The 12,748-nt window shown below is 41.6% G+C and overlaps 1 protein-coding gene across 4 annotated transcripts; it reads left to right on the top strand.

Annotated features, from left to right (window-relative positions):
• The first annotated feature begins 6,868 nt into the window (after positions 1-6,868).
• On the top strand, positions 6,869-10,444 carry LOC4338504 (SAGA-associated factor 11). 4 transcript variants are annotated; one of them, XM_015782385.3, is made up of 5 exons: positions 6,869-7,179; positions 7,251-7,571; positions 9,700-9,763; positions 9,849-9,984; positions 10,090-10,444. In XM_015782385.3, coding segments are annotated over exons 1-5 (564 nt in total). In that variant the 5' UTR covers positions 6,869-7,137; the 3' UTR covers positions 10,091-10,444. The 4 variants fall into 4 exon arrangements, 3 of the variants coding, with proteins under 3 accessions (XP_015637871.1, XP_015637869.1, XP_015637870.1); XR_001545774.3 differs by having other exon boundaries at positions 9,700-9,984; XM_015782383.3 differs by lacking the exon at positions 10,090-10,444 and having other exon boundaries at positions 9,849-10,079.
• The last annotated feature ends 2,304 nt before the right edge of the window (positions 10,445-12,748 follow it).

The following is a 12,748-nucleotide window of genomic DNA, read 5'->3' as shown; positions in this document are numbered from 1 at the left end:
CCTAGAGTCGTTTGGTTGGTTCTGTGACCGACCCGAGCAGCCGGTTTCGCTCGCCGGTTAGGTGGATCGTTTGAGTGGTCCCGTGACATCGTAGGTCGATTCGTTGAGTCGCTGACCCATGGGGCTTGTCTACCGGTGTTCTATTCCGTTGATCTTGTCTGCCCTCGGACGCTAATGTTTAATAATGGAATAAGGTTTCCGGTTAATAGTAATTACACGGTGCATATTCTAAAATTCATATCTAAAGTATCCGTGCTCCGTTTTAATCCATTCAAGTCTCAGTAAATTCATAAAAATGTCTAGAATCCATTAAAAATGGTTTCTTTTATTGTTTTAGTAGACTTATAGCATGTTTGCTTGTGTTCTTTGTTTGTCATATAGAATCCGGCAGTTCTGACGCTCCCGTTTACTACGAAGTGGTCGCCGAAGTCTCATCAGCTCAGGAGTAAGGCAAGTCATACATACAACATTGATCATATTGAACCTACTTTATAAAATCCCCTGCTTTCTATTAAACTGCATTGGTTTTATAATGTCACGTGGGATGGATGCCTATTGTTACCTTATGTCTTTGATAGCTTGGGATATACATTGATTAGATGATTGGTTTAGGTGATGCTTAGCCATGCTTAAATCAATTAGCACATTATGGGTTTCATCTTAATTTAGTCCTTAATTTAATGATAATGTACCACCATGGTATTCATTTAATTAAACTAAAATATGTTTAAATGGTGGATTGTGGGTGCATGGTTTTGCTAGTCGCACCAATGGCAATTAAGGACCGGTTCTCGCAAAACCCTAGAAGAATTGCTCGTACTTACCACAAGCCAGCATGGGCTACAGGCTGAATTTGGAGTGTAGCTTAACCTAGCCGACGTACCAAGGCAAGGGTAGGCGTGATGGAGTAGGAATGATCGTGTTGCGGTCTCTGCTGCTTCCGTATTCACCTAGGCATGAGAGGGGACTACCCGCTGCCTGTTGAGGAGTGGGGGTGAAACCTGATGTGGGTACGATTGGTTAGGGAGGGTTATGTGAAGGGTTCTGTCACAGTTTATTTCCGAGGTACCGTGGTGGTATTGAGGCGCATGGTAACATGTCATGGGTCTGTGTCTTGTGGGTAAATTTGAACATCTCTGATCAGAGTAAAACTATTCGAATGGTTGTGCCCGCGGTTATGGGCTGTCTACTAGATTCACCATGATTAGTCTCATCTTAATAATTGGAAGTGTTGAACTGGTTTAGTTTAGATGGTTTGGTTGGGCCTGTTTCAACATGGTTAAATGTTGGGCAGTGATGTTTAATATTGATTAATTTATATCTACTGTTTTACTATATTCAACTTGTGATTTTAAAATGCTTGCTTTTATGCAAATCCTATAGCTCTCCTTTGCTATTATCCTGCATCATGCCTTCCATTGGTATGACTTGTTAAGTACAATGGGTAGTACTCAGTCTTGCTTTATTTTTCCCAACTCTCAAAAGCAGAGTATAATTCGGATGGAGATTTCTACGAGGATTAGGCTTGTTCTGGACGTTGAGGATTCCTGTGGTTATGGAAGATGCTACGCTAGCAAGAAGATCTTAGTTTAGATTATTCGATAATTTAATTCCGCTGCATATGTAAGACGTTTTTATATCTTTGTAAGACGTGGATCTATGTATCAATTTGTTGTTTGTATACTCTGGCTGGTCCTGGACAGAGATTTTAATACATTTGCTTGAAATTCGGGTTAGCGAATTTTTGGGCATGACAGGCAAACTGCTCAAGTCACCCTTGACATTGCCCTACCTTCTGCTTGCATGCTAGCGCTCATGTCACCATAGAACCACCCATGTTACAACCACTTCTTGTTGCTGTATGGTCTACTTCATATCGCAGTGAGTTGATCCCCGCCACCGTAAGCACGAAGCTATCTTGGGGAGTGCCTCCCCCACTATGGTAACTTGTCTGTTTACTTTTCCGCATTTGCATTACTAAAAGAAAAAATGATAAACATTTATAAAACATAAAGATATAAAAAATATTGGCTTTCCTATATGCGGTAAGAATGTTCTAAGTTTACCTAGTTGAAATGATGAATAGTTATTCTGTTCTTACTTCTCTCTAGTGCTTAGTTTAAAGTTTAGTCTTCACTATAGTTTTTGAATTTAATTTGTTGGTAAAAAATCTTTGCCTTGAACTTGAAACTTGTGGGTTGCAAAAAGCATGATCTACGTCTAGGTTGATGTTGAATATGAACTGGTGAAATAGAGTGCTATGATCTTTCTCTGAGTGATACTGGAACTCCGAAGCATTTATTTTTCGAAAAGAATAAAATTTATAAGTTCCTCAATGATGATAAATTCCCACTAGAGCCATATGATGATCTTAATACAATGGGTTAATTGGATACATGCCATTACAACTTTTATGGTTTTGATATATACCATTACTATTCAACTATTTAGAACCATGCCATTATAATTTCATCGTTTTCAATATGTGCCACTACTTATCCCTTTAGGGTATTTTCTCAAATATTTTGACCGAAGTGCCCCTGTCTTCTTCCTCTCTCCCGTTCATCTTCTCCCCACCCTTATCCTCCTAGAAGCAACAACTCAAGTCATAGCAGCAGGGTGGTCAGGCCACCAGCGACGGCATGGGGTGTGGCAGCAAACGATGTAGTTCTGGTGGATCTGGAGACCACGGCCACCTGAACAACGCAGCACTCCTCCTCCCGTCCAACTACGCCGTCCAGGACGCGAGGATGGGGACGGTGGGAGGAGCAGCCACCTCCTGTGGTGAGGATGGGGGCGGGACGGGCCGGGGTGGGGACCTTGAGGCGAGGCAGTGACGAACGTGATGGAATCAACAGCATCGGGCTGGTGCCATCCATTGTCATCGCCATCCGTAAGCTCAACTTCTTCCTCTGTCGTCCACAAGCTCACTGGCGACAATAGTCCCTGCCTTGCCGACAACCTCAACAGGGGGGAAGGCTGGATCTTGAGGAAACTCTCCCGTGCAGCGCTCCTCACTAACATTTAACCTGATAAATCAAAGAACTCAATCAGGAGAAAAAAACATGGGAAAAAAATCAAAGAGCAACCCCATATATAAAAGGCAGGAGCAAAAACCGTCACAAAGATTCGACCTGATGAATCAAACAAGAACCAGAGCAGGAGCAAAAATCGTAAGGAAAGAAATCAAAGAAAAAACAAAAATAAATAAACAGGAAAAAAATCGTGGGGAAATTCTCTACTCGCTGAGTGGTGTACTCCTCATGGATGCAACCAAGTTGGATGCCACCTGCCCGGCGCACCACTGCCTCACCGGCCCTGCCACCGCCGCTACTTTTGCTTAGAGCTGCAGCTCCATGGAGAAGATGAACGGGAGAGAGAGTATGGGATGAATGAAGAGGTTAGGGATAATATGGTCCAAAAGATTTAGAAAAAGCAACAAAGGGGTAAGTAGTGGTATATTTAAAATAGCTGTGAAGTTACAGTGGCATGGTTCCAAATAGATGAATAGTAATAGTATATTTCAAAACTGCAAAAATAATAATGGCATGAATCTAATTAACCCTAATACAATAGCCTATACTCATATGCTACCCGCTTTTACATTGGAATATAATTAACCCTAATACAAGGTTGTGACCCTTGTGAGATTCTTTTCATGCTTTCTTGATCAAGATGTCCATTCACGTGCACCCACCATATATGCTTGATCTCTACACAAGAGATTAGAAAAAACATGCCATTGACCTACCATAATTGTGCTAGCTCTACACTGGGGTGAGCAACAGTTCCATCCACCAAATAAATACTCCACCATGTGATTCAAAATGTCTCTTATAGTAGTCTACAATAAGAGATGGCTGAAGAAAAAAAAGAGATAGAAGGGTAGAAAATATTCTCAATCATTATGAGAAGAAAACAAATTGAGAAAAAAGAGAAAAGGAGTACTCAATAAATATTTTTGGGCAATCATGAAAAAAAGAGATAGTTGGAGAAAAACCAACCACATCTCCATGTTAGGAATAAAAGAGTTCTTGGATCCTCTATTTTATTTTGCAATATATGTGATGCGAGTATTGCCATATCTTTTTCTCTACTATGAGCTCCACATATAAACCTTTTAGAGGTAAAAAGAGACAATACTGGAATATTATACGCATTGAGTGATCGAGAGTATCATTTGAGGAACTTTGTTTTAATTGCAAAAATTCTCGAAAACCGCGGGAATGAAAGTTGAAACAAAGACAAGGTGATTTGTGCTCTATGATCCATTCTGTTCTGCAACTACCCAAGGCGAGGTTAAGTTACCCAAGGCGAGGAGAAGTTATAAGCCCCACGAGGAATAAGGTAATAAATGTAAAAGTACTATTGCTAACTTATTCAAATCCTAGGTAGAAGGGTATGTTGTAGACATAGTACTATTGCACTAGTCAAAATTGTTCCATTTCTCAATTGCCCAGGATCGCATGGTAGACACTACAAAGACCCACAAGTACAAGCATGGCTTTGAATAATTTGTTTGCATGATTAAGTAAGGAAGTCATAACCCTATTGTAGGGTCCATAGCCTTCACTCAGGATGAGCAAAGGTTAAGTGTGGGGGTGTTGTTAACGGTCCTTAAATCATAATATTAGACTATCAGTACCTGCATATAATAAAATAAAATATGGTATCCAACTTAATAGTAGGGATTATTACTAATCATTTATACTTGTGTTGGTGAAATATGTGTATGCAGGTATTTTATGCAGAAAACACATCCGTCATGCGATAAAATACATCTCCGAACAATCAGGACGCTATTACACAGATTGGAGGGCTCACATGTCAAACAAAACCACCTAGAATTGAGCCCAACCAAGGTATAACATGTTGGGGGCCACTAGGCAGCCTCCTAGCCGAAGGAGTGGCCGGGAGGTGGCCCAGAAGTTCGCCCAAACTAGGAGGTCGACCGAACCGCCTTTGCATCCTCTCACCATCTGCTTCCACGTGTACGCTCCTGATGGCTCCCCAATGATTGTTATGCCGGGTTCCTCGGCAGTTACTGCCATTACAACCGTCATATGGCCCTATAAAAGGAGGAGCGCAAGTCACTCTCAACACACACAACTCTTTGGGGTACTATCTTCTTCCTATGTAGGCTTAGTCACTTCTTAGTAGAAAATAGGTAGAGTGAGGGGAAGCTTTGGAGGAGTGCCTGGAAGTTTGGCGCTCTCTCTGACTTCTACCTCAGTGGATGCAGCATTCTATGAGGAATTCTGGAGGAGTACTGGAGCTGTCAGTACACTCTGCTTCAAGTTCGGAGAAACTTCTATAAAGTAAATATCCGGGATCCTTTTTTTTATGTTATTTAATTACTTAGTCCAAGTGAGATAGATTTCCATCTTTGTAGGTTTATTGTTTAGTATTCGTACTAAGTGCTCTAGTACTAGGACTATTGATAAAGAAGGAATTTCATGCGCAAATATTAGAGCAGTAATTAATTACTTAGGCATGATATCTAGGTTAGAGATTACCTTTGTTTGTTGTGTACCCCACGGTTTTATCAGAGGTAGACGGCAGGTGGTGACAGCTCTGAATCTCGTCCTAGTAGACAAGACGCGGATAGACGGACACCCACGTGATTATGCGTGGCTAACTTGAATTAGTTGTGGACGCCACCCACAAGCTCACCCACGACCACGACGTCATTCTTGTGCTTGCAAGTGGACATCACCTTCTTCACGCTCTCCCATGGTTGAGCCTTCATCAAGCTTTCCGTTGGCTACCTCCATCAAGCTTGCCACACTGCTATCCTCGAGCATACCCACGATCCTTCGCCAAGCCGCAATAGGCTTGTCTTCCAAGGTGCTTTAATGCTTTTGCAAGTGAAGAAAGAAGATAAAAGAGCATGCTGATAATAAAGTAACTACAGTTTTAACGAAATGCTAAAATAAGTAACGGAGATAACTTTCGGTTTTACTGAAACTAAAAACGAAAACATTTGATGCTTTGAAACCAAGAGCTACATGAGAGTAGGTCTAGGTGATATCAAGCCAGCGGGATTCCCTACCTTACCCTTCTTCACCCATATCTAGTGGCTCACGCTGTCATGTTGGCCATATCCCCTTCACATTTCTAACCTCTCCGGTGTCATCTTCAACTTCAGGGCCTCTTTGTTTGTCTTCTCCCCCATCTCTGTTGCTGAATCCAACATCGACCTCGCGTTTCTGTCTTTTTCTCATGACCCCGAATTTCTCTATAAATCCGCCTCCTGCCCCCTACCATTCTCCTACCATCTTCAACCCCCAAAATCCTAATTTAAAGAAAATCTATTTTAGTGCCATCCCATCGACACCAAAGCTTAACAAGAAAGTTATTGTTACCAGTGAGTCAATCATCTCCCTTTCTTTCCTCTCTTCCTGCCTCCAGTCCAAGATGGAAACAGATGGATAGGCTGTTGGATCTCGATCGAATGACACTAATCAATAGACTGAAATTTGAACTATTTGTATCCATCCACTTAAATTTGGGGAATTTCGGTTGAACGATGCAGGAAGTATAATTTTTTTCCTTTCCATATGCTCGCTCCAAACCACTCTTCCCGTAGACAAAATTACCATCGTAAAAAGGGATTTCGCCAAAACACCACTCTACATTTAAAAAATTGCATGTAAAAATATTTGTGCGGTATTTACTTAAATTGATTTAACTAAGTGCATTTTGGTCAACAAAGATGTGAGAAAATGGAGAATTGTGAGAAAATGGCATTTGGGTGAAACCTTCTGCATTGAGACTGGCATAATGGAAAATCCTAAATGTAAAATGGTAGTACTGTATTATGGCAAAACCCCTTTTTAAGATGGTATAATGGCAATTTTCTCGGCCTGACTGACGCCGGCCGACCTCGCCTTCTCCTTCCCCGGCATCGGCGACCCTGAATTGCGGCTGCCCTCGCCTCCTCCCCGCGGCCACCGCGTCGTCCCTCCGCCGGCATCAGCTCAACGCCGCCGTCCTCCTCCCTTCGCCGGCGCCGACGAGCCGACGACCACTCCACGCAGCCGCCCTCGCCTGCTGCATCGACCCTGAGCGGCCGCGCCATCGCCTCCGCCTCCGCCGACCGCGTTTTTTTCCCCCGATCGGGGCCCGGAGGAGGCCATGTCGTCTTCCACCGACGCCCCTGTCAGCCCTCGCTCCCAGGTAACACCACCCCAACCCTCGCCTTCCTCCTCCTCCTCCCGCGATCTGACCGAGGGATTGCGGTGGCGCAGTTCGCGCTGGCCTGCTTCGAGGAGCTTCTCGAGACCGCGGTGGTGGACGTGGCCTCCGAGTGCCACCGCATCGCGCGCCTGGGCCTCGACCGCGGCGTCGACGCCGAGGAGGAGGAGCTCCGCGCCTGGGCCGCCCGCGACCACCCGGGGGCCGAGGAGGGCGGCGGCGCCGTCGGCGGTGGCGGAGGGAACAAGGGGGTGGTCGATGTATTTGGCCAGGTGCTCCCCGCCGTGGCCGCCGACCTCGTCGACTGCATGAACTGCGGACGCCCCGTCGCCGCCGGCCGCTTCGCCCCTCACCTCGAGAAGTGCATGGGCAAGGTAATCTCCCCCCAATCCCACCCACCGGCCACCGCAGTTTTGCGGCTAGCTGCTGCGCCCATATTGTCGTGTTAAGTCTCAGTGCTATCGTTTTCGTTAGAATCAGAATGGTAGTTCTTCATTGCTACTAACTACTCATAGATCGTTTAATTGATTTGTTTTAAGCAAGTAGGAATGCAGGATATATGGATAGGCTTAGTTGGTGTGTGCTGATCTGAGTGATGTGATAAGCCACCTCGTTAATTGTTTTCCTGATGAATTGGGATTGGTTTCAGAAAGTAAAGGAATTGGGGATGGTAGTATAGTCTTCTCACTGAAACTCACAGCAAACCAGCTGCTGCTTCATACAGTTTTGTGATTGAGATAACAATGGATCATAATGGGCTGCTGCATCTGTAAACTGGAATTGTTTTTGCCTGGAGAAAGCAAGACATCAGTGCACAAAAGAGCTTGTTGGTTTGGGGATATTCTTAATAATGCTTTGCATGCACATAAAAAAGAATCAAGTGAAGCTTCCACATAACTTGTTTGTTTTAACGTGGCACTTGTTTAAAACCTTAAACTGTAATAAAATGTCAATTTTGTTCTGTCAGTTAAATCACCAATTATCTGTTGGTATAGCTTATGCACGCAACTAACTAACTAATTCCATATATAACTATCTTCTTTTTGTGGAAAATGTTACTGCTTAGTGGAAACATATTTTGAATATCTTTCTTCTGCATGAATGCAGTAACTTCAGTGATACTTCACCAGAATAATGCACTCACTAAATGCTGGTGTCTCAAACGTTTAATTTAAAGCTATATGCCATAACAGCATTCTAAAATGTGAAAGTTCATACAGTAAAATGATTGATTGCACTGCAAACTACGCTTTAGCTTGTCATGTTTACTCCATGTGAGATATACACAATGTGCAGGCCTATGCCATTTGACATTTCTGACAAATGGTTAGTTTCAATCACAGGAATTTAACAACTTATTCTCATTCAGGCAGTTGTACATCAGAATGTTTAAGTTGTGGTCAAATGTAGAATGGCACTGTGGGGTAACTTGTTGCAGAACTTCTATAATTACAGTTGTGTATTAACATATTTCTTCAAGTTCTGATTGATTTGCAAAAGACATCTATTGACACTAAAACCGATATTTATTATCCACCAGAATATATGGACATTATTAAACTATCTCTGGATTTTTCAGTTAAGTCAATTATTGATGATTATTGAGAAGTTTGTTTCATCAATCTGAAGTCTGGGCACTTGGGCACTTGATTCAATGTTGTTCTTGACAGTTCAGCTTTAGAATATTATCCTGATAAATTATTTTCTGATGTTTGATCTTTCTTTCTCCTGTTTGAGTCATTGAGAAGATGTTTGATCTTAAAGTTTGTTGCAAATCTTCATGTTCTGATTATAAAACCTTCCATTTTTATGTGCTGACTTGGAACAAACAGGCTAACCGAACAACTCCCTATTTTGTTTAGATCAATTGGATTCACGATTTTGGAATTTTTCTGGAATAACTCAGATATGTCAAGCAGTCGGTATGATTATGAATTGGTCATCTTAAATTAAATTCAGAGGAACACATACTTAAGAGAAGTCCATAACGGCACCTATGTAGAATAGGATATCATTAACACCTCAAGCAAGTTCTCATGTATTCTAAATGTTAAACCATTAATTAGAGATATGATGCTCTTGTTCAGTTACTGAAGGAGCCATGAATTAGGGTTGACTGTAAATTGGTACTATTCTATTAGGGTATCCTTTATCAATTTCTGTCCTAACCAACCTACATGTGCACGGCAAAGGAGGTGTTTGTGCTAATTCTCTGCACTTATAGAATGCAAATGTTGTAGGATCTTCTCTTTTTCCACCCTTCTTTCTATACCTCTTCTGTGCATTGTCTTCATTCTGTTTTCATCCTATCTAGTGCCTGGACTTCCCTAAACTAGTTTTATCTGTTGATCAGTTGCCGATAAATTCATGAGACGCGCGCACAGCATTTTTGTCACATTTATGGGTCATTATTATGTGTCTACTCCACTTTACCTTGTTGTGCCTAATGTATATTGCATGAAGCAATTTGCCTGTATCTCTTTTTAACAGTTGCACTTTCAGGGACGCAAAGCTCGCACAAAAACAACAAGAAGTAGTACCGCTGGACGAACTAGGAACAACAATGGTAGCGCGGCTTCTTCATACTCCCCGTATTCCAGCCCAGCTATCGCTAACAGAGCAAGCCTTCCTAACGGTGTCACTGATGGCAGTGCCAGTGTCACAGGAGAGGATCACAGCAATCACATATTGCCGGAGCCCTGAGCACCTGACTGTAACACCGTGTTTCAGCCACCTTACCAAATACCAGTGTTTGGGCACCATGGCCGGTCTGCAACACATTCCTTGGTAAAACTGGTGCTTGTCAGTCACCTTTGTAGCTGGAGTTCTCTATAAATTATGGTAAGAAAAACTGCCGTTTTTTAATCGATGGATTTTCGCCACTTTGTACAGAGCCGACAAACTCTTCATTCCGGTGACTGGCAGCAGTAGCCATGAGTATACCGGCAACATATAAAGGAGGCATGAGTAACCATGAGTAAACCTGCAACATATAAAGGACTTCCCCGTTCGAATTAGATGAAATATGGATGAACGGTAATCTATTTGTTTATATGATAGGGATGAGTTAAGGGGTATTTAGCTTGAACAAGTGGTCTAAGGCTCTAAGCAATGCTGATGTAGAAGGGCGTTGCTGAAAGTTCAGAGAAATTAAATTGTATTTTTGGATGTGTGACGTAAATAATGCGCGGCAATAATCTGGGCCCATCAGCCCTCCTGAACGAGCCCAACAACCTCATCTTTTCCATCTTTTCTCTTATGCTTATATTTGATTTTAAGGTTTTTTTTTCTTGGTGTATATTTTCCCGTCTTTGCTTTTAGATTGTTAAGAACACGTATATAAAAGTTTTGTTAACAAATTATTTTTCGTTTGTAAATATGTTGTTTGGCTTATTCCTGAATTTTAAATAAGCCAAACTATTGCCCAGCAAAGTTCTTGTCAGTTGTCACCGCTAATTCTGAATTCTGAAAGCCGCCTTGGCCCTGCTCTCTATCTCATTCTCCTCTATCCTCTTTGTGTGGTTTTCTACTTTTCTCTCCTCTGCATTGCTACGTTGCTTTAGAAAAGAGTAAGATTATTTGTTTCCTTTTTCTTTTTTTTTTCAACATTTGCTTTTCTTTTATCGGATAATAAATTCTAGTACTCCTTCCGTTTCAGGTTATAAGATATTTTTACTTTGGTCAAAATCGAAACTACTATAAGTTTGACTAATTTTATAGAAAAAATAGTAGTAATATTTTTTAACCCAAGACAAATATATTATAAAAATTTATTCAATTATAGATTTAATGAAACAATGCTGGTATTGTAAATATTACTATTTTTTTATAGAATTAGTCAAACTTAAAGTAGTTTGACTTTGACCAAAATCAAAACGTTTTGTAACCTGAAACGAGCAGTACATATGCTCATGCTCCACCACGAATGCAATCAGCATCGACCGCGTATCGGCGTATGTACGTTCTTTTCGCAATGTGGTACTAGTAGGATTTCGACGCAATGACCAGTGCGAGTCTAGATGAAATATGTAATCCTAAATTTCAAGTTCTGTAACATGAACACAACCTTCACAATGTCGTATCACATCCTCACAAGCCGTTGTTCCGTTGTGGAGTATAATTTATAAAATATTCGCTTATACGTGTTCTTCACATTGCTGACATACCTGCACTCAACACATTACAAAAATTGTTTGGCAACTCAGTCGCTGTGCTCTGAGCTTCTAACTATTTCCGGTGTTCTTTTAGAGAGAGAGAGTACAACGGGACATATACAAACCATACAAATCAACCACATTTGTGCCACTATACACACATGCACTCCATCTGTAAAAAAATAAAAAACCAACCTCGTACTAGATGCAACGAATATAGATTACTCTTAGTACAACGAATCACATCCTAGTATGAGGTTGGTTTTTCTTGGATGAAGGGACTACTACATATCTCTACACATTTCTTTTTCAAAAAATAAAGTTAAGAGCTCTATCTTTCATTTGAAGAAGAGAAGAAAGGCATACACCATCCAGGAAAGATGAAAGGCACAAACAAGTTCGGTATACATGCTTAGCAATAGTCAGGGGCCATTTGATAATTTACCATCCCCGTAACATGTTTGGCATATGATTTGATATCCTGGGCTCATATTCAATGATAACCTCATGTGTCAACGAGAGATGAATTTGCACCCTCCAAATACGACGGCAAATAGTGTTAAATATACCAAAATTTTGATGGGCTAGGTGCACAGCCGCATCCCCTAGTTCCAACTGATTTTTCTGTTGTCCATGTTTTTTAAATGGTCCTACGTCACCATTCCCTCAAGTTGTCTGCAAATCCCCAACCGAATATCGTTCTAAAATATAAAAATGAATTGCCACCACAAAATGGCAGGACCTCAGCGTCACTCAAAAGTCGATAATTCTGCTATAGAACACTACCATATTATGCATGTGTTTTTTTTTAAAAAAAACAAATCTATTATCCATGCCCGGTTGCTTTCCATGAGGCAAGTTAGCTGATCGAGAAAAGCATCAACAGAAAGCAATTTTCGTATCTCTGTTCCTTTGGAGTACTTGCTACTTTGAACATCGTCGGCATAGTACTTTCCGGTACAATTTTATTTTATTTCTAAGTAGGAGCATATGTTTGCAAAGATATTAAAAATGTATGTATATGAAAGTAATTTTTGATGACAAATCTATCGATATCATTTTTGTGTAGGAGTATATTGCACGTATCGATCGATGATATTATGGTTTGACTATATACATCATCCTATGACATCAACAATGTTCTTATAATGCAGAGAGCCGCTGCTACCCCAAGCTGCTAGGTAGCTGATCGAATCCAAACAGCAAGAGAGTAGTAATCAACTAAAAAGACGCGTGCGATGAGGTAACGTAGGATAATTATCCGATGGGAATCCAACCGTTTCGTTCACGTGAGGCGTGTGGGGGAGCAAGTCACGCCCATGCCTCCCTGCCTACCGGCTGGGCTGCAAAAGCCAAAAGCCTTCCCTTCAACGAGCAGCTCTGCGTGCCGTACAGTC

The sequence above is a fragment of the Oryza sativa genome, chromosome 5 (assembly GCF_034140825.1).
Source record: "Oryza sativa Japonica Group chromosome 5, ASM3414082v1".
NCBI lineage: Eukaryota > Viridiplantae > Streptophyta > Magnoliopsida > Poales > Poaceae > Oryza > Oryza sativa.
This window is presented reverse-complemented; position numbering and strand designations above follow the sequence as displayed.

What these genes read in the sequence shown, in the direction of transcription:
- LOC4338504 (XM_015782383.3), top strand. Translation starts at nt 7,138, where the DNA reads ATGTCGTCTTCCACCGACGCCCCTGTCAGCCCTCGCTCCCAG. An exon ending in CTGTCAGCCCTCGCTCCCAG is followed by an intron (nt 7,180 to 7,250) that starts GTAACACCACCC and finishes GCGGTGGCGCAG; the next exon opens with TTCGCGCTGGCCTGCTTCGA. An exon ending in ACGAACTAGGAACAACAATG is followed by an intron (nt 9,764 to 9,848) that starts GTAGCGCGGCTT and finishes CACTGATGGCAG; the next exon opens with TGCCAGTGTCACAGGAGAGG.